This window comes from Mastomys coucha, unplaced genomic scaffold (genome assembly GCF_008632895.1).
Source record: "Mastomys coucha isolate ucsf_1 unplaced genomic scaffold, UCSF_Mcou_1 pScaffold7, whole genome shotgun sequence".
Lineage (NCBI taxonomy): Eukaryota > Metazoa > Chordata > Mammalia > Rodentia > Muridae > Mastomys > Mastomys coucha.
The window spans coordinates 17,808,689-17,830,392 of NW_022196913.1; the positions used below are offsets into that span (position 1 = coordinate 17,808,689).

The 21,704-nt window shown below is 48.4% G+C and overlaps 1 protein-coding gene across 2 annotated transcripts in view; it reads right to left on the bottom strand.

The window, feature by feature from the left end:
* The window catches only part of Gpr137b (G protein-coupled receptor 137B), a 35,948-nt gene extending 16,910 nt beyond the window's left edge, over positions 1-19,038 (bottom strand). Inside the window, exons 1-2 of one of the 2 annotated variants that reach the window (XM_031359607.1) lie at positions 18,509-19,037; positions 146-195 (exon numbers count right to left, since the gene is read on the bottom strand). In XM_031359607.1, the coding sequence (XP_031215467.1) occupies positions 146-195; positions 18,509-18,877 (419 nt within the window). In that variant the 5' untranslated portion in view covers positions 18,878-19,037. Of the gene's footprint in view, positions 1-145; positions 196-18,508 lie in introns of both variants that reach the window. The other variant, XM_031359606.1, reaches the window with a different exon arrangement.
* Positions 19,039-21,704: the final 2,666 nt, after the last annotated feature.

Sequence of the window (21,704 nt, forward strand, 5' to 3'; positions counted from 1 at the left end):
ATGTATTCCATTAGGCAAATAGGACCCCTGTAGGGCTGTCTGGATGTTTACAGAGGGGTAACTGCATACATGTCAGCTGGCCAAACAGGTTCCATGTGCAAACACTTCACCTTTTGCCTGAGAAGCAAGCTTCTGGGGTACTTACCGGTATTTGAGTAATTCTGGAGAATATTTTGACTTGGCCTTGAAAATCACCTGCAATGACAGAAAAATAAGGAAGTTGGGCATAGAATATAGACAGCCACAAAATGTCACCATCACTTAGAGTCCCTCTCCTTTGGCGGCCAGATACCAAGCACTTTTCCTGACAGTGTGAAGCAGTCCGTGGAAGGCTAGGGTAAAAAGGGGACCAGGTTAAAAGGCTGCCTAGGCTACAAAGTGAGTTTAAGGTTGGCTTCAGCAAACTTAGTGCAACCTTGTCTCAAAAAGTAAAGTACACTGGCTGCGGGTGTAGCTCAGGGGTCAAGAACTTGCCTAACATGGGCAAGGTCTTGGGTTCAACTCCCAGTACTGAAGAAAAGAAACGCCCAAAACATGAGGCTTTGTTAAAATATCCAATGAAGACAGAAACTACATTGTTTTCAAAGAGTGTTTTTAAAGCAGACATGGTCATATACAAAGCAGACATGGTCGTATAGCCCACCATCCCCATACTCAGGATGGTCAACAATTTGAGGCCAACCAAGGCAAGACCTTGTCATACACACACACACACACATACACACACACACACACACACACACACACACACACACACGTTTATCTTAGCATAGAAAATGTATCAGGTTGTGCCACAGTTGGCAGCTCAAAGTATATGACTTTGCCTAACTATCTACAGGTTCCTAAGGCTCTGGTGACTTTACTGTGAGACTACCTACCTGTCCTTACCCACAGTACCTCTGGGAACTGCATTGCCAGCCAGGGCACAACTGAATAGTCCTATCCAATGGGCTTAGCTCCATGCATGATGCTGATAGAAAAGAGAAGGCAAAGACCAGCCCTGCCTTCAATGGCTTACAGTCTCACTGGAAAAAAAGGGCCCAGATATACAGAACTATAAAGAAGTTTCTAGCTGTAGCTGGTGGGAGCACAGACCTACAGGCCATGGACTCAGCCTCAGACTGGGCTACCAGCTCTGCTCTCAGAATGTGCTGTAGGTGTGACCTAGGTCACACAGTGATACTTGGAAGAGACTATGAATGGATTAGAGTGGACCCAGGGTTCCTGTTGAGTCCTGTATCACTCCCAGCCTTGGACAATGCTATGTCTGTTTTCCCTGGGACCTGTAGAATGATGTCCTCACTCAAGAGATACAAAACAGCCCAACAGTCCCATGGGAAATATAACCCACCTACCAACTATGCATCTTATAAAAAAGGAAACAATTTTTTTAGTTCCAACAGTCCCTGGCCCTGCAGCTCTGCTTGCCCCCTTTTCAGTGAAGAACACACTGAATGGAGTCGGGTGGGATATGACAGCCCTAGCTGAGAGCCATGAAACTCCTTTCCCAGTCCTAAGTAAAGGACAGGGTTCTCAGCTCCAGCACATGAGCCTTGTAAACATTTACCTGCTTCAGCTCAACAACTACTCCCGTAAGAACTAACTCTTGAGACAGAACCTGTCATGCTATTCCAAGAGAACTAGAAATTAATAATAAACAGTATTGAAAACTGGAAATGTGATGTGAGGAAATACATCTAGAAACATTAGAAAAATATTTAGTTTCTTAAATTATTTGTGGTGTGCATATATATATGGGCAGAGATGTGTCATAGCATGCAGGTGGAGGTCAAAGAACAACCTTGAGTCTCATGTGGGTCTCAGGCTTGACAGCAAACATCTTTACCTACTAACCTATCTGGCTGGTCCAGAATTTCAGAGCCTTTAGAAGATTACAATAATGTTAATCTTCAAAAGAAACATGTTATACTGCAGTTTTCCAAACTTAAATTTAACTACCCAGTCTTCCTAATGGCTGCCCAGGGATCAGACACAGGGAAGCACTGCCCTGTGATACAGACAGAATGTTCATAGCAGCCTGAGAATGAATAAGCATAGCAACAATGAAACCAACAATAATTATGAAGAGCAAGTTTAAAACAATACCCAAGTTTTAGCCTAACCCCTGGACATAAGCCCAAGTAATGCAGTGAGTAGGAGAGCCCTGCCCTCACCCACCACTACCAAAGAGGAGACTAACTTACCAACCCTAACTCATCTCACCACTAGGTCTCATCCATGCCTGAAGGGAAGAAGTCATCCCAGATGAAGCCACTCTGATAGAAGGACATCACTAAGATCCTCCTAAGCCAACATCCAGGGTCACATCAAGATCAAGACAAAAAGCTCCACCCACCCTCCACGTATGGCAATTACATCTTGTCTGAATTCAGTCAGGCTACTCAAGGTTTGCTCTTCCTTCATCCTTAAACTTAAGTTCCCTAAAGTTTATTACCAGTTCCTGACAACTGAAACTGAAATAACATGATGTGAGAATGGATAATCGATAGATAACTTTGGACAGAATATCTTGTGTGTTGTATGGATGCATCACCTGTCAATTAAAAAAAATCTATGGCCTATTGGAAAGGGTAGAATAGAAGGTGGGACATCCAGGAGGCAGAAAGGATTCTGGGAATCACACATGAGAGATTGTCCCAAGAAGATGTGACGAGACAGACGCATGGTACCTGACCACAGGTAACCAGCCACGTGACAGAGTGTAGATTAGAATAAATGGGATATTTTAAGTTATAATCTAGTCAGAGAAGAACCTTGCTATATGACCAAGGTATTTGAAAATATATTTTGAGTCTGAGTCATATTTCTGGGAGCATGGAGCTGGGAGAAAGAACCAGGCCTAACTTCTACAGAGAACATATTCTGTGTATCAATACATATATATTTTGAACACAAACTTTGTCCTCATTAATTAAAAGACATACACATCCCAACTTTACAAATATAAGTTGTAAAATAATAATAATAAATCTAAGTTGTCCCGTGTACTCCCTCTATTAAAGAGTGCTAAAATCTCAATCTGTAGTGACCTCCTGGTCCTTGAGAGCTCTTAACCTGCTACCCACCTCCATGAGCCTGCAATGACTCCTATTGACTTTGGCGTGGAATCAGTTGGGAGCAGAAAAAGGTTCTAGGGGAAATGGGGAGGCAGCGGAGGCTAACACAGATTAATAATAATAGTTTGCAGAGCTTTCAACAGTACAGGCACCCCAGTGGCTACAAAGTCACATGGTTCCTGACCCAGAGACAGACAGGCAACATCCTAAATAAGCACAAGTGGTAGGAAAAGATGTGAGGAGGTTTGGAGAGAAAAGAGATGCAAGGTTTAGGGAGGTGAAGGTGAAGGTGAGGTGAAGGGAGGTGTGAGATTAACCAGGCATGAGGACGCAGAACCAGGTGTGGAGAGATGTGAGGAGCAGGAAGGTTTGAGGACAAGCGGCAAAATCTGAGGAGATCTGAGGGGTGTGGAGAGGTGAGAGATGAACGGAGGTATCACAGGAAGGAAGACTTGAAGTATAGGAAGGTCTGTGGACATGAGCTGGGACGAGGAGGTATGAAATATAGGAAGGTCTGAGGAGACATGGAAGTGTGAGGAGTGGAAGGGAGGTAGGGCAAGGTGTCAAGATGTGAGTGTAGGAAGGAATGAGGTGAGGAGATGGATCAAATGTGAAGAGGGATGAAGAAAGGAAGGGTAGGGAAAGAGAACTGGGGAAGTATGGGGAGGTTGAGATGTAGGGGGCATGAGGAGGCTGGGAAGGCATGGAGAGCTACAAAAGAAAGGCGTGAGGATATGGACCACTGGTACTTGGATTGGTAGATCTGATTGGAGATTGGAAGGCGGAAGACATGAAGACTTATAGGGAGGTGAGAAGCTGTGAAGCGTGAGGACACAGGAGATGAGAAGTGGGGCTGTCAGGAAAAGTGAGAAGGTGTGAATTGTGAGGATTAGGGAAGTGTTGAGTGTGAGCCTGGGTGACCCTGGCACAGCACCACAGCTGCATCAGGTGGTACCAGGTACCAGCCTGGCACTGGATTGGGAGCGTACATACCCCTGGTAAGAGCCATGGAAGGTTTTCAGTGAGAGCTGCTGGAGTCAGAAGCGAAAGGCCCACACTGAAAAGACTGAGTTGGCAGGCAACTCAGAGCCATGCTGTCAACGAGTGGCTGCCTAGGCTGGAAAGTGGTGAGAAAGTGACCACTAATGGACACAACACAAGGCTTCCTTTGGGATGACAAGTGGTTGTGGTGAGAGTTGCACAACTCTGTGAATATAGTGTGCTTTTAAAAGGAGAATCATGTGAGGTGTGAATTATCCCTTAGTAAAACTGGTTTGTTTGTTTGTTTGTTTGTTTGTTTAGAAAAGAGCTAAATGGAACCAAGAGGAGTCATGGGGCCTCTTCAGCAGTCAGGGCCAGTCTGATGAAGTGTGGGGACCAGGAGGGTTGTCATGTGTGCTGAGAGGTGAGACAGTATGGACTGTGGTCACCGGTTCTGGCAGCTGGGGAGGGCCTCAGGGGAAGTGTACACCCAAAACCACAGGCAGAGGGAAGTGGGAGCCATGAGTCAAATTTGAACGTAATCACCCTTTAAAAATGGATGGAGGTGACATGTAAGACAAAGGTTATTTGAGGGTGTGAGGCCCTTGTTAAAATGTTAAGACTGGGAGACCTGAGCAGGGAAGAGGCAGGCACCCAGCACAGGGATGGAGTAGTCAAGCTACAGCCTCTAGGGTGGTTTGAATAAGATTGCCGCCCCCCATAAGGAGACAAAGTTCCAACCGGCCATCTCTTGTCACTAAAAGAAACATCCAGTACCAGGTTTGGGTTACATCTAATTGAGTTGTTGGACAAAGGGACCCCATGGGAATCTCTTAACAACCCAGGATGTTACTGAGACCAGGATGTTTGTCATAGGTCGTTCTCCACAAATTGACAGCAAGGCCCCATTGCTTAAGACAACACACAAAGAACTAATTGAACATGAACATGTACTGCTGGTGCCTCCATTGAGCCTTCATTCCCTTCATTCCAGTGTCTAACAAAGACAAGGAAGATCCTTTGCACATTACCAAAAGATAACACCACAAACCCTTTATCTACAATGCTTTATTGACAAGACATGCTAGGGTAATGGTGGCACAAAGCTTACAGGAGTAACCAACCAATAACTGATTTGACCTTTAAGGCCTACTCTATGAGATGAAACCCATACCTGACACTGCCTAGGTGACTAGGAACCTGAGACTAGATAGCCCAGGAGCCTACGTTAAAACCAAATAATACTAGTCTAAAAAAGGAAAAAAAAAAAGATGTAGCGATAAAATGACTCCTAATGATATTCTGCTATACTCATAGATCAGTGGCTTGTTCAGCTACAAGGAGAGAAGCTTCCTCCTGCAGCTGATGGGAACAAGTACAGAAATCCCCAGCCAGACGTTACAAAGAGAGAGAACTTGGATCACTCCTCATCCCTCCCCTCAGAGCTCCGCAACCCCAGAGCCAGAGTCTGAATCCACGTGCGCTCCTAGGAACTCACAGAGACGAGGTAGCACGCACCCACTCATCCCTCCCCTCAGAGCTTGGCAACCCCACAGCCAGAGTCTGAATCCACGTGCGCTCCTAGGAACTCACAGAGACATAGCACGCACAGGGCCTGCATGGGTCTGCACCAGGTCTTCTGCGTAATACATCACGGCTTCCGGTTAGTGTTTTTATGGGGTTCCTGAGTGTGCAGATGAGTGGGTCTCTGATTTTTATGTCTTCTCTTGGGCTCTTTTCCTTCTGTTGGTCTGTCTTGTCCAACTTTGAGGAGATATCGTTTTTGGTTTTTCTTATGTTTTATTGTTATATGTTTTAAACATGAATGAATGAAATAAACAAATGAAAACCTAGCCACTAAGGTAAACGTTACCAACTGAATGGTCCCATATACCTGCTGGCCGAGGGAAAAGCAGTTTTCTCCCATGGAGTGACACTGGGTAGGTATATCAAGCACTCCAGGGCAGGCCTCATCATGTTCAGGAGTAGCTGACCATCATATAATGGACTCCACCGTGCTTTCATTTGGTTACAGTTTGGTGTTTTGTTTTGTTTCTTTTTGGGTAGTGTTTGATTTTGTCTTCTTGGTTTTGGGTTTTTTCATTGTTGTGTTGAACTTCTGTTTTTTGATAAGGAATTTACAGTTGGGTGGGTACGGATGGGGAGAGAGGGGATCTGGAAGGACTTAAGAGGGGGGAGAAGATGATCAAAATATAAAGTTAAAAGTTGTTTTAAATAAACAAAATATAATAAAAAATATTTTTTAAAGAGCGGGCCCCCATAAACTCAAATATCGGAATGCTTAGTCACCAGGGAACTGTTTTGAATGGATTAGGAGGTGTGGCCTTATTGGAAGAAATGTGTGCCTGGAGATGGGCTTTGAGCCCCAGCCCCCCTCAGCTACCTTCTCCAGCACCACGCCTTCCAGGGTGCTACCGTGCTTTCTGCCGTGATGATAATGAGGTAAGCCTCTGAAACTGTAAGCAAGCCTCCAAATAAAGGTTTTCTTTTGGAAGAGTTGCCCTGGTCGTGTGTGTCTGCACAGCAATAGAACAGTGACTAAGACAGGCTCCCAGAGACTGCATCAGGAAATGGGCATCTCTTCTTCCTCTCCCAACCCAGAGACCAGGGCTTTTAGGGGATCCCCCACAGCGTGAAAGAAAGGGAACAGGAGTGGCCTGAAGCAAGTAGAGGACACACCAGTCTCATCAGAGATTCCATAGGCCTGCCACCTCTGGCCTCCTCCATAACAGAAGCAAAGGGACTTTAGGCCTGCCACCTCTGGCCTCCTCCATGACAGAAGCAAAGGGACTTTTTTGGGGGGAGTGAGGGGGGGGGAGGAGGGTGTCAAGACATGGTTTCTCTGTATGGCTCTGGCTGTCCTAAACTTGCTCTGTAAACCAGGCTGGCCTTGAACTCAGAGATCCGCCTGCCTCCGCTTCCCATGTGCTGGGATTAAAAAGCATGTGCCTCCATCACCACAAAGGGGCTTTCCAAAAGTTTCAAGGGATTTTTAAAAACGCCCTTTTTAGTTTGAGCTTAGCTTCATCAGCCTTTTGTTATCATTGTGGGGAGGGGGTTTCAGTTACCACACGCTGGCCTCAAAAAACAAAATCAATCTACCTGCCTCTGTCTCTCACCTGCCTCTGTCTCTCAGGCACTGAGCTTACAGGCCCACACCACCACAGCCCACTTCATCTGCTTTACATTCCACCGGGAGCTGAGTGTTGATGATGCAGGCCTCTAAGGAAGCTGAGGAGAGAGGATCCAAGTGCAATGTCTGCCTGGACAGGTGGGTGAGGTCCTGTCTCAAAACAAAACGAAAAAGGGGCTGGGTACACAGTTCAATAATAGCTCGCCCGCCTCACATATAAAATGACGCAGATTTTGTCTCCGGCAAGAGGAAAGGGAAGAGAGGAGAGGACAGTAATAAAGTCTCACCCAGGTACAGTCTGCCCTAGCAGGACCAGGACAGGGTTTCACACAAGTCTTAGGTGGCACTCAGTCACTTCTCTATGCTGATGGCTGTATATCTGAGTTTCAGCCTTAAGAGGCTCCAGCTGACAGATGATGGAATTCGGGGGTCCTGCATGGTGGGATCCTGCATGGTTTCTGACTCCCTCCAACTACAGGTAACCTTAAAACCCATCAGGAACTCCCAGGTCCGTCTCCACATCCTTCTAGAGGACAAAGGGAGGACCAGGGCCCTGCCAGTGACGCAGTTCTTTTGAGAAGTGGCTAACCTCTGCCTCTCTCCCCTAATAAATCATAGACTGTTGATGTCACAGATCAGCTCACGCCCTTGGAACTCCTGATGATATATGTTTCCAACCATTGCTTAAAGTTGGCACTGACATTCATGTTCACTACTGTCATGTTAGTTGGTCCTGGCAGAGATAGCCCACACTACCTACCTTTCAGTGTGTGACAATGTCCTTTGCAAACCTGCTGTCCCCAGAGATACAGCTGTGCCAACTAAGGATCTTCCATGCTTCCTAACTTATACTTTCATTACTTTCAGGACATGTGTACACACTTGTAATCCTAGCATTCGAAAGGCTGAAGCAGGAGGAACATTTCAAGTTCGAGCCTAGCCTAGGGCTGCATACTGAGACCCTTTCTCCAAATCACCCACCTCTACCAAAAAGGAATTCTTTCACGGAAACCTTGCAAAATCCTTCCAAAAACTAACGACCTTAAGAGTCCCCAGTTCTATATCCAACCTAATGAAATGGTCTCCCATAGAAAAAAGACTGGCTTAGGGGACACAGCACAATGCCTCACCCTCTGCAGGCTATGACCCTGCCTGTGGGCTGAAGCCCCAGGAAAGCCCCTGAAAGTAACTAGAAGCTGGCAGTGCGCACACAGGTTTGGGAGCATGTGCATACAGACTAGCCTGGGAGTGTTGTGAATAGACAGACTTACACTCTTAGCACTTCTTTTTTCTCGGTGCTCAGTATTACACCCAGAGTTCTCACACATGCTACACAAGAGTGGTATCATTGAGCTATATCCCCAGACACTTAAACATTTTATTTCAAAATATTCCATATACCTGCACAGAGAGTAAGTAATTCATGGATCCAACACTCACTTCCAATAGTGACGCTTTGTGTGCCTGTTCCAAGTGTGAGTATATGTGTATGTGTGTGTGCATGGGTGTGTGTGCGTGTGCGCGTGTGCGCGTGTGCTCGGGCACTCAAGCCCACGCATGAATGGTCAACATCATGAGTCTTTCTTCCTAAATCACTCTTTGACTAATTTTTGAGATCATCTCTCACTAAATCTGGCAATTTCCAATTAAGCTAGGATGGTTAGCCAAGGAACTCCAGGAATCTTCCTGTCTCTGCCTTCGCTGTGTTACTATGTATGCCTGGCTTTCTTTTTCCTTTTTTTTTTTTTTTTTTAAATGTGGATACCCAAGATAAGAACCCCATGTTTGTTTAGCAAGCATTTGACCAACTGAGCCATCTCTCTAGCTCTGTTTTGTTTTTAATAAAATCTTGTCACAATTTCCAGCTAAGCCCTGCTTGCTTCTATTCCCTTCCCTCCCTGAGGTAGTGGTTTTGATCCAGGCAGGCTTATACTTTTACTAGGTATATGTATGCATGTCAGTAGTTCCCAACCTTCCTAAGGCTGCGACCCTTTAATACAGTTCATGTTGTGGTGATCCACAACCATAAAACTATTTTCGTTGCTACTTCGTAACGGTAATTTTGCTACTTTTATGAGCTGAAATGTAAATATATGTGTTTTCCGATGGCCTTAGGCAACCCTCATGAAAGGGTCATTAAACCCCAAGGGGGTCATGAGCCACAGGTTGAGAACTACTGATATATGCAGAAACAAAGTGTGGGACTGTGTCACACCCAGGTCTGCATTTCATACCTCCCACAGCCTTCTCTGTCAGGCCTGTCCGCTTATGACAACATTCAGGACACGCGGCTCTCTAATCCTTACTCTTTCACCTAGTTCCACACTACTGTGTCCCCACGGGTCACCTGTGCATAGCCATCTCAAGCACAGGGACATCTAGGCAAGAGCAGGAGTCTTGTGCAGAATCCAGGATTAAACCCAGCTAGTCTCACCAGTTAGCAGCTATGCTTCAGGGATAGGCACCTGACCTACCTGTTCATCAAGTATCCATAAAATAAGATGGATAACAGCACCTGCCTGCCTGGTATGTTTCTGGGGCCCAGGTGAGTCAAACGTATAAAGGGGTTAGCCAAACACCTACATCCTGCTAGGTACCGTGCGTGTAAGCCTGTGCTGGCCGTATTGGGCTACTAGGACTGTGTATTATCAGACATGTCTCCAAGCCATAATTCTAGACCAGAAGACTAGCCTGGATGCTCCCTTGACCATAAGAGGAACTCTCCTCTGAATCAGGTGATGGACTCAGAGGCACATGGGCTCTACTTACGGCTCTGCTGCAGGGCCCACTTCCTGATAGACTGGGGAAATTATTACATAAACCCAGAAGCCCTGGTCCTCCTCCTTCCTCCACAGCCTCCCAGCATCAACCATTATCCCATTGCTTCAGGGTGTATAGCTACAGGCACTGAGCTTACCCCTTCACAGAGCAGGACAGGGGGACAGGCAGGGTCCCTGAAATCAGGTGTAGAGTGTGCCCCCTCCTACAGGATTCCCTGGAGAATTCAGAGTCACTGGAAGGGATCTGCAGCTGAGGTCGCCATTCCAAGACAGCAACGTGAGAATGTGCTTTTGCATTCTCTGTTAATTGTCTTCTTACAGATGGGAGATATGGCTAATGGCTAATGGTCCTGGGTCTCGGGACCAGGGGAGTGTCTGCAATCCATACCTATGCCTGTATCCACGAAAGTGCACCTGACTGACTGCCCAGGCTACGCTGCACGCACGGATGATCTCATAAGGCAAAATTATCCTTGGTCCCATAGGGATGCCCTATCACTAAGAAGGGCAGTTAGAGCTGGATGTGGTGGTACATGTCTGTAATTCCAGTCTTAGGAGTCTGCAGTAGGAAGATGATGAGTTTGAGGCCAGCATGGGCTACACAGAGGCTTCAAGGCCATCCTCTTATGGAAAGCTCTTCAAGATGAACCCAAAGACACAACAAATGCTGATCAGAGATACTTCTGCTTCTCCCTGTCAGATCTGCTGAGAGCCAGATTCAGGGGCTAACACGCTGAGCCCAGGAACTGCCCTGTGTGGGCTCAGCATGTGTCTTATAGCCAGGGTGACACACACATTCACCTGAGTGCTTTCCCAGAGATGTCTGTACCCTCTGTCCTTGGGTGCCCACAGGTATCGCTGTGGCCTCCTTCAAAGGGGCCATGCATACTTCTACCTGTCCAATGGAGAGGCAGAGGTGGCCCAGCAGCCTCAAGGACAGCTTCAGGCTGAGCTCTGCCCATTCCAAGTTGACAAGGGAAGCCCTATCCATCTGTGTTGGCGTGGAAACTAACAACTAAGGACAGGCTTTGTCACAGGACCTCCCCTCAGTCCCAGGAGTGACAGGGCCATATAATCATCTTCTCACTGAGAGCCATGATCCCAGCTTCAGTTCGGTAGCCAGGGCTGCCACAATGATCCAAGGGAGATTAACCAGGTGACAGGAAGGATGTGTTTCTCCCACAGCAGAAACTAGTTAGTTAAACCCAAGGGCTCCACAAAAGAGGGTCACTTGGCCAGCATGCAGCAGGAACCCTCCACATCTTACCACAGGAGTCCTTCTCGGAAAGCAAAACTTGCAAAAAAACATAAGACAAGTTAGCACCAAAAATGCCCAGGTTTCCTCTGCTAGAGTAACTTTCTGCTTCAAAAGTGGAGCAAATGTGGAGATTTTTCAACTTTCCCAGGAACCCATGACCTGTGGGTCATGCGGTGCTGAATGGTGTCCCTCGTGTTCTACAATGAATAATAGCTATGGGAACCCCTGAAGGGGAAGTGGCCTGGCTGAGGCCTCCCCCTCTCCCCCTCTCATACTGGGGATGGAACTTAGGACCTTAGGCATACTAAATAAAGTGCTCTTCCACTGAGCTGTAACCCTATCCTTCTCTATATACTTCTATTTGAAGACAATGTCCTACCCAGCTGCCCAAGCTAGCCCTGAACTCATGCTGCAGCCCACTGAGGCCTTACAACGTTAGTCCTTCCACCTCAGTCTCTGGCCTAGCAGGGTTAACAGGCCTGTGCCAGCAGGCCCGGCTATGCAGTAGGACTCCGAGGAACAGCCATCAGGAGGGAAGGGATAAGCCCACATTGCAGCAGAGGAACAAGGAAAGGCACTAAAGGAAGGATGGCTGGTTCCAAGAGGAAAGGTACTTTACCTAGTGGTACAAGCCCGTCATCCTGGCTACTCGGGAAGATGAGACACAAGGATCACAACTTAGCCGGCCTGGACCACAGAGTGAATTCAAGACAGTTCAGGCAACATAGGGAAACCCTGCCTCAAAATAACAAGTAAAAAGAGAACTGAGGATCTAGCTTAATGGGCATGCTTATGACCTAGGACCAATCCCCAGTGCCAAATAATAAGATGCTAAGTGAGAGAAGCTAGACACAGGGGGTCACTCTGATATGTCATGTCCATATAGAGCGAGATGATGGTGGCTAAAGGAGATGGTGGTAGTTGTTTGAAGCTGACTTGAAGAGGAAGGGGTGACTATTTAATGGAAGCTATGTGCTGGATGTGATTTGTGGAAGTGTGGTCTCTTCTGTGGCCATACTAAGTTGTAGTCAGAATCTCTTGACACTGAATGAGTGGCTTACCTGCAGGACTTGCTTCAGCAAACCCCACAGAATAAAGATGGGACAAGAGCTGGGAAAACAAACAGGTTTGTCCTAACCCCAGGGCTAGCTGACCGAAGTCCACTGACCAAGACCCCAGGGCTAGCTAGCTGACTGCAGTCTACTGACCAAGTCCACACCCTGAAGGCTATTTTTAAAACCTGTATGTTAAGGATGGCTTTTACCTTTCTAAGGACTATTTAAAAATACAGTAAGGGTAAAAGGATATGTGATAGAAACAACATGAGGCCACAGGCTGAAGTCCTGGTCATCCTGGCATCCCTTCCATTCTCACTATCTTCACAGGATGCCTGGGGAGTAAGCATCTTGGAGAAGAAACTACTAGGCTTCGCTCATCCCTCCCAGATAGACCTTAACCTCAGCTGAAGAGTGACTGAGACTGTCTGAGCCTCTGCAGGTCCCATAGGCGCTCCCTGAGTGCTTGGTGCGGCTAGTTTTCTGTCTTAGGAGCCCTGGCCAGCTGAAGTTCAGGACTGTCAGTGGCTTCCTCCTCACAAGGAAATTCAAGGTGACCAGGAAGGGCTGAAGGAAGTAGACACAGACCGGATCTTCCCCAAACCCTGGATCCTGGCAGGGAGGTGTTGCTGCAGAGTGCCTCATGGGGAAATGCCTAGCTGCTCAGTCCTTCTCATGATTCCTGCCTTGCTTCAGCTCACTCCCATGCTGGGCTCAGGGCTGAGAGGCTAGCAGAGGAACATCCAATGGACAGGGAACAGGGATGGGGCCTGACAGGCAAGCCTGGGGATGCTGGCAGATGCACCCTGGCATGGCCCAGCGAACTCATCCACACAATGACACCAACTTAGGACACGTGTCCTGACGCCTTTTTTTCTGACCATGGATAAGTAGGGACTTAAATGCAGGGACCAGCTTTAGGCACTCCCAAGGGCATCTAACTACTACTGTGCAGCTTTCTCTCAGCCAAGCCTCTGAGGGAAGCCAAGGTCAGAGGACTTGAACCACAAAAATACAGTGGGAGGTGTCTGCCTGTTCCCAGAGGGCCAAGCATTCAAAGGAAATTTGGGAAAGGAGAGGAAACAACATGCAGAGAATAAAGGTGTTAAAGTTACATCTGGGAAACCCAGACTTGCTATCCCAGCTGCTACTCAGGAGCCTGAGTCAAGAGTTCAAGGCCTGTCTGGACTATTTGGCAAGTTCAAGGCCAACCTTGATAACCTAGTGAGATGATGTCTCAAAACAGACAAACCAACAAACAAAACAGTCAAAGACAGCACTGGGGGGACAACAGAGGAACCTGGCCTGCTCAGACAGGAGGTTCTACCTAGGAGGCACTGGGGGCAGGAACACTGACAGTAAATGCGGGCTCTCCATGAGTAGGCACACAGGCACACACACACACACACACACACACATATCACACAGCTATCCAAACACTAGAACATGCAAATATGCAAAGGCACACACAGATGTAGACAAACATATTGAGGGACACATATAAGCATGCATAGCAAGCGTGTACCCATATAAGCATAGAGATACACACACACACACACACACACACACACACACACACATACACACACACGCCCACACACAGGAGTATACACCCAAAATACAGACAAGCATGTACACACAGCCAAGTTTTTACAGATGAACAAAGGGGCACACACACACACAGGCATATATGCAAGCGTGCACACTGACATATATAAGGGTTCACATCCGGTACACAGGTACATGTGCTCACAGGCATTTTTATACATATACACACAAGCATGCATACATAATGTCTCACAGATGCACACAGACGCTGGCAGGTAAGCAGGCACACGGAGCAACTCAGTACATATAGTATCAGCAACACTTCGCTCCTGTAGTCACACATGCAGCTGTACAGATGCATACTAAGAAAGGCACCCAGCTCTAGCTGACCAAGAGCCTGGGGAGGGGCCTCAAGGACCAAGAGCACCTGGGCTATGTGTAGTACACAGTCCAGACTAGGCATAGTTCCAGCTCTGACATGAGATACCTGGGAACCAGCAAGCGCTGCCTTGTCTGTTTGCCAAGCTTTAGATCACTTCACAATCACCAAGAGGCCTACAGGCTTCCCCCTCCCAAATCCTAGAGGTCCAACATACAACAGGTATTTAATAGATAATTTTTGACTGAACTGACTGCTAGAAGCCATAACAAGAATACACTCAGTCCAAAATCTGCTATCCCGTTTTCCTGGTGGTGAGATGGCATTGTCCACAGACTTGATTTGCTGATGCCTCCTATTTCCCAAGTCAATGCCCATTCGCCACACCACCTCTCCCACACAGACAGCTCACTACTCCCATGGCAGGACCTTGTCATAGGGCTCAAGAAAAAAGTCTGTACTCATCTCAACCAGCCAACCTCAGGAGTCTATAAAATTGAAGTCCTGGACTAGAAATTTCTAGGGTGTCTGGTACACACAGCAACCAGGATTTCAGATCCCCAACCACCTCGTGACCTTCAGCCTCTGCTATGAAAATAGGCCTGCCCCATGCAAGGAGCTGGGGCCTTTTGCTCTGGACCATCTGCCCCTATAACCCAGTAAGGGGGACACTACAATGTCCCATGTCCACACAGGCCTCAGTGCCAAAGTCCCCATCCAGCCAGAACTACGAAGAAAAATGATATGATGTGGTGCTAATCAGACTTTAGATCCAAGGATGCTGTGTATGTCTGGCCCTCCCCTGCAAGCTACCTGCAACTTCAACTGTCCTGCGGAGTTGGTGCAAGGATCCACCACTGGGAAAAACAGGTCCTTAATACCCTGTATACTAAATAGAGCCCAAATGTTTAGGGATAGCATATACTCACACTGATATAGCTTTCTTCTAATCAGCAGGCAAAGTCCTGGCTACATCAGAAAGTGAGGCTGAGATGAAGAGTCTCATGAGCCTGCTGGCATGAGGGCACCTCCTTCAGGGTCCCCTGAGAAGCCTCAACAGGCACTTGCTGGCCTGAAAATCTGTGGGCCTAATAGGTATAGATATGAGAGTAAGGTGACTTACTAAGAGAGAGTTCTGGCAGAGAGCTTACTGTACTAAAGTCCTGCGAGTCTGAAAGCCTCAGGGTGGTGCCTGCTCCTGGTTCAGTTTTCAGTAGGAGAGAGGGCCCTCCCATCAAACAAGGGGAACAGGCCCAGATGGGGACTCCAGAAGCACACAGCCTAGCATCTGTGTGGTTAAACGATACAGGGGATCCTGCTACTCCTCAGACTTCATGCAAAAGAATCAGAAAGTGGGCCAGAAGGAAACTAAAGCCCACCTCATAGACAAAGTAGTCACCCACAGAGGCAGGGACAGGGCAGGACCAGGGTAAACAGGTTGAGCTACCAAGCAAGGCACTTGAAGGAGAGCAACAGGCTGAGAGTGGGGACACACCCTTCTCCAAACCGCTGTGTGTGTGTGTGTGTGTACAACAAAAATACCATGGGGCATTCCAGGGGTGGGTCATTCCACCTGGGATGACGACTCTTTCTGAGTCTTGGGAGGAGAAACGGCTCATGGATTACAAGGAAGGCTAAGTGACCTTAGTGTGCCAGGTGTAAAGTTGTGACAACAGGAGACTGCTTCCTCTACCTCCCAGACCCGCTTCGTGATCATTTCCAACCCCTAAGCCATCTAGCTCTCTCCTACCCCGCCTCCTGCAGCAGGACCTCCATCTCTGGAGATGTAGGAATTGCCCTGTACAAGCATCCCAGCCCTCCCTCTCTTCAGTTCCTTGAGTCACAACTGGCAAGCGTGTGTGTACATATTTTATCACCCCGACTGGATTTGAATACTTTTAGGGGGGACTGAAATTAGTCTCACTCTGTAGTCTAGGCTGGTCTTGAACTTTTAGCAATCCTCCCGTCTCCACCTACAACCGTGCTGAGACCACAGACAAGCACCACCAGGCCCAGCCAATACACACTTCTTAATTGGTAGTCATGTTCCTCCTGCACACTTGTGGGTTTACGAGGTGTGAGATGAGATCCTTGGAAATCCACATTTCAGCCCAGCAGGCTGGAGTCCAAGAGGCAACTTTTCTAACTCTCCAGAAGGACCAGAATTCTTGTCAGGAAGCTAGGAATGCCCTCACTGTGGTGCCACCTTCTCCTGCCAGTTCTGAGTCCTCAGACAAAATGCCCATGGGGTGGGGGTGAGGGGGCATAAAGGAAACAAGGATAGTGACTAGGGGCCTCCTCTGTCTGCCTGGTCACTTTTCCCCTTGCTCAGCATTTACTCAACAACCAGCAGATGGTGCAGAAAATGTGCCGGCCAACTGGCCGGCCCCTAATCCGACTCTAAGAGCAGGCTTGGCATGTGACTGCCAGAGAGCCAGGACAATATACTCAAAAGGGACACCTTTTGAGACATGGTTTTCCAGGTGACACCTCCTCACCTGACGCGTGCATCTTGCAGGAACCACCCTATTTTCATCCAGTTACAAAACCTATGTATCACAAAGCCCAATAGCCTGGACTGGAGTTTAACAGCAGCACTCTGACAGGACATGCCCATTACCCCTGGACTGGAAAATATGCTGACCCACAGGACCACTAAGAAGTCTCCAAGCAGAGACTGAATACATAAAGTGTTATTAAATATTAACATATATGCACACTCCACTCAATATTACATTTGACTGGGGGAGGGACGCAGGGTCTCATGCTGTAGCTCAGGCTACCCTGGAACTCATAGCAATCTTCCTGGCTCAGCCATCCAAGTTCTAAGACTTCAGGTATGAACCACCACACCCAACATGTCTGATATCTTTCCTCCTTCCTCCTTTAGATTGCCCTACAGAGTCTCATATAGCCCAGGCTAGCCCTAAACTTACAGTGTAGCTGAGGCTGGCCTAGAACCCCTGATCTTCCTGCTGTTGCTCATCAAGTATGAGGATTTCAGCTGTATACCAACACACTTGGTATTTGTTAGACAAAAATATTTCTCCCAAATTTTCTTTTTTTTTTGTGGGGGGAGGGGATCTTTTTGAGACAGGGTTTCTCTGTATATCCCTGGCTGGCCTGGAACTCACTCTGTAGACCAGGCTGGCCTTGAACTCAGAAATCTGCCTGCCTCTGCCTCCCAAGTGCTAGGATTAAAGGCGTGCTCCACCACTGCCCGGCTTCTCCCAAATTTTCAAATTTTCAATCAGCAGTTTCCACCATACAAGAACAATTGTGACCCTAGCTATTCAGACCCATTATGGATTGTACCACTGACCTGCACTCCAACAAGGACCATAATCTTTTCCTCAATAACATTTTTCTCTTAAAAATAGAGATACTGTTCAAAGGCACGGAATGCCTGCTTGCACAGGGCCTCTGCCAAGAAGACGAGAAAATCACCCCCAACAGGTGACACAATAAGAGCTTGCCCCTTGGGCAGAGTACTACTGAAAATGGACATTTTAGTGCCTGGAAAGCTAATGGGAACTGGAGTTAGTAAGGGCAGCATCAGTATCATTAAGCCTTTGTTAAACGCTTTACTCAGTATTTGTAAGGCCTCCTGCAATCACTGTACTTTCATTAAGACCCAGCCACAAGGGCCCTCGTGCAACCCTTTAGCTTATTAACTACAAGTCTCATAAAATGAAGCTGCTGGTCCTGTAAAAGAGTCCAGGTTCAATTTTATGGCTTATTTCTTGGGGCTTCTCCGATGAGCTCAGACAGCAAGCCAGAAACCTCCTGCAACTGCGGAGTTGGGTGTGCCACCAGACTGCCCTGGTGAAGCAATCCTGTGGAATGAGTTACTAATTCACAGTACAGTAGGGATCCTAATCCCGAAGGTCCAAAACATCTCATCAAAACCAAGCCTGTCCCATCATTACTTCCAGCAGGCAGTGCCTGGCCCCAAAGTGGAGCCAACACACAGATGGCCTTCCAGGATAAGGAGTAGGTGTCTTGAGATGAGCAAGGGAGACGGGGGAAAGTAGAATTCAGACACCCCTTGCATCAGCACCGAATGTGATGTGCGCAGAAGACTCCCGGCACCCGGCGGGTCCTCCCTACATTTGGGAATAGCGGGGAGTCGCCTGCGAATAGGGCCCGCAGATGGGATGGATGGTCTCAGGACCTTAGAACCCGCACCTCGCCCCGACCCTCTCCGCCTGCGGTCGAGGAGACCTGCCCCCTCCCGGAGGATGGTGGGCGACCCGGGCAGGTGAGCGTCTCTCACCTGCGTGAAGTACAAGTTCATAAGCGTGAGGGTGAAGAACTGTAGACACACGGGGAAGCAGTAGAGCAGCCAGAAGACGAAGGGGCTGAACGAGTTGGCTGCCACGAAGTCTCGGAAGTAAAAGGAGAAGAGCACAGTACGCAGCGAGGCCCAGAAGAGGCAAAGGAAGAGGAAGACGCTCTGGTAGCTGAGCCGCTTGTGACGGTAGCGCAGCACCAGCCAGAGCTGCGCATAGATGAACACGAAGAGGAGCGCGTAGAAGGCGGTGTAGACCGCCGTGAGGCCGAGCTTCACGTAGGGCGGCACCGCGGGGCTCAGCGTGGGAGGCAGCGAGTCATTGCGCACCGGCTCCCACGGAGGCGCCTCCATCAGGCTGGGGCCGCTCGAGCTTCATCTGGGCTCGCTGCCGTTCGCTCCCGGGTACCCGCGCATCGCGTCGCGCCCGCCGCTCCAGAACCTAGCCTGGAAAACAAGCCGCACTTCCTCCCGCCGCACCACATGATCGGCTGGGCGGCCTTTGTCTGCGATTGGCAGCGCCGCGCCCCCGGGAGCGCGCGCCCGCCCGCCCCGGGCCCGCCCATCCCGGCCTTGCGCGTCCCTGGTGCGCGCGCCCTGGGGACAGCGGCCTTAGAGCTGAAGCCTGGTCTGAGCTCCAGGGCCAAGAATCCTGTGACTGTGGGGACCCACGGCCGAGTTTAGGGTGATCCGCGCGCCGGTGCGGTGCGCGTTCCTAACTTGTGTGCATGGGCCTCTCAGGACCCCGCAGCTGCGGCTGGGAAAACATCTGTGGCCCTGACCCGCGCGCTCCCCATTATCCCGCACTTAGGGATGGGGACTGGGGCGTATCCGTGTCCGGGATTCGTGCATCCCCTCAAAATCCTATCGATGGTGCTGGAGAGTATCCGTGCACCGCTGCACTGTGCGCCCCCTCGTAGCACACACCCCTGATCAGTGCGTCTTTTTGATTTCTCGCGCCTTCTGGTAACGAAGGAGATTTGTGCCTCTGACCTGAGCACCCCCTTTCTCACACACAAACTACGCGCCCCTGACCCCTCAAGCCTGCGCGCTCCAGACGTGGGAGTCTGAAGCTGGCACTTGGTTGGGGGTGTGGCTTGGGGGCGTGTCTGCGCTCTTGACCTAGCGCTTTCTGCTGATGCCTGGTTTTGCAGTTCACTCTTTTATTTAAAACCACTTTGCAAGTTCCTTCTCCCGTGCACCCACACGCTTACCCGGACTAAAAATATTAAAATGTAAGCACGAGCTGGCCAGCTTCGGCGGCGCTGCTGAATTCTAAATGCAAATGGCCAAAGGGCTGGAATTTCTTGCCGGCCTGTGCTGGTAGCTACTGCTCTCAGACCAAGCTGCACAGTGTTCTCCCAGAACCCCTAACTGAGCCCGCCATAGTGGGGCTGCGCCCTTGTCCTCAGAGTAGAGGAGCACTTAAGAGCTAGTGAGACCAGCGCCAACCCGGCCGATCCACCCCTTTTCTTCCTGTGCCCAATTCTCTCTTCTGCTGCTGCCTGGAGGTTCTCTGGTCTCAGATAAAACTGACTCAGTTTATCCCCAACCCTGCGCTACACTACCTTTATTTGATCGCATTGTTGTGGTGTGGCTCAACCCTAGCACATACCTTTAACCCAAGAGCTTTCTGTTTAACTCTAAGCAAGTACTCGTGGTGAGGCTCAGCACTAGAACACACCTTTCATCCAAGAGCTACATAAAGTCATGCCTAGGTTAAGAGGCAGAGCAAGCAGCCGGCTGACAGGGAGTGAACATAAGTAAACAGAAAAGAAGGTCTTTAAGTTAAAGGAGGGTATTTACAACGTGGAGAAGGAGAAAGAGCTTTTCCCTTCTGTGACTTCCGGTGGAGTAGAAAGGTCAGCTTTCTCTGCCTCTCTGAGCAAGCGGGCTTTCACCACAGTGTTTGGCTCCTGTGTCTTCATTTGATAAAATCGAATGGCTGGGATTTTTGTTTTATAAAACAATACTGATCTCTCAAGAAACCAGACTGCCTGTGTGCAGGCGTAGCCAGGGGAGCAGTTAGCATAAGCAGGCTTTTCCAAGGCACAGCCCCATCTCTTCTGACTCCCTTTCTCATTTTTAATTAATATTCGATTCTGTGCCTAATTGCATGTTCTTTTAGCTTAAGAAGCCAGGCCTAACGTGAAGCTGCCTTTTCCTCAAGATTGCAGTTTCCTCACTCCTAACCAACCCCCGTGCCTTTGGAGTGCAGTTTCTTATCAAAATCTAATCTCTCCGGGTAGGTGCCAAGTTGATCTGCCTTCTTCTGACTTGATCCACTTCAGTGGTTTCTGCACAAAACAGCTGCATCTCTCTAAGGATCACACCTGGTTGCTTTCCTCAAGCTTGATTTCCCTTAACCGCACCTTCTCAGGATCAACCCCCCTCTCCCTTGTGGGACTCCTAAGGAAGGGTGGACAGTGCCAACCGCTGCTAGGATCCCTAAGAGAGACAACACTTTCATGCCTTCCTCAGCCTCTGGTCAGTCCTTGCACCTATTGGTATAGAGTTGGGTGGTTTTCTTCAGAAACTTTGTTTTCAAGATAGGACAGGCTATCCTGGATCTCAGTGGACTTTACACTTAAGTTCATCCTGCCTCTGCCTCCTAGGGTACCAATGCACTTAGTAGACCACAACTTCTACCATGTGCTGGCTCCTAGGCTAAATACTCTGTGTCTTTCTGAAATATCCTTGTCTAATTGTCAGTCACCTTGATATTTGTCTAAGTTTCCTTGGGTTAGAAACATCGTCTTGTTTACCACTGGTCCCCCTGGCACATTGAAAAAAAAATCTGTCTCTATTTTACTATATTGAAGAAATATAGTTTGTCCTTAGAAACCAACCTTTAAAATTTGTCCTACACTGTGCAAAAATATATTGTTCTATACTGTCTATATACTAAGATATCAATATACTAAGGTGGCTACTGGCTCTCCGACTATTGAATCCATAGCCCATTCAGGCATCAGAAAGCACAGAGGACTGAAGAGCATTTGATCCATCACGTTTATGGAGGCATCTCAGAAGTTATGTACATTCATCTGATTCCTACTCATTAGCAGAATGTTATTACCTTAGTAAGCTAGCTACAGAAGAGGCTGGGAGCCGGGCGGTGGTGGCACATGCCTTTAATCCCAGTACTTGGGAGGCAGAGGCAGGCGGATTTCTGAGTTTG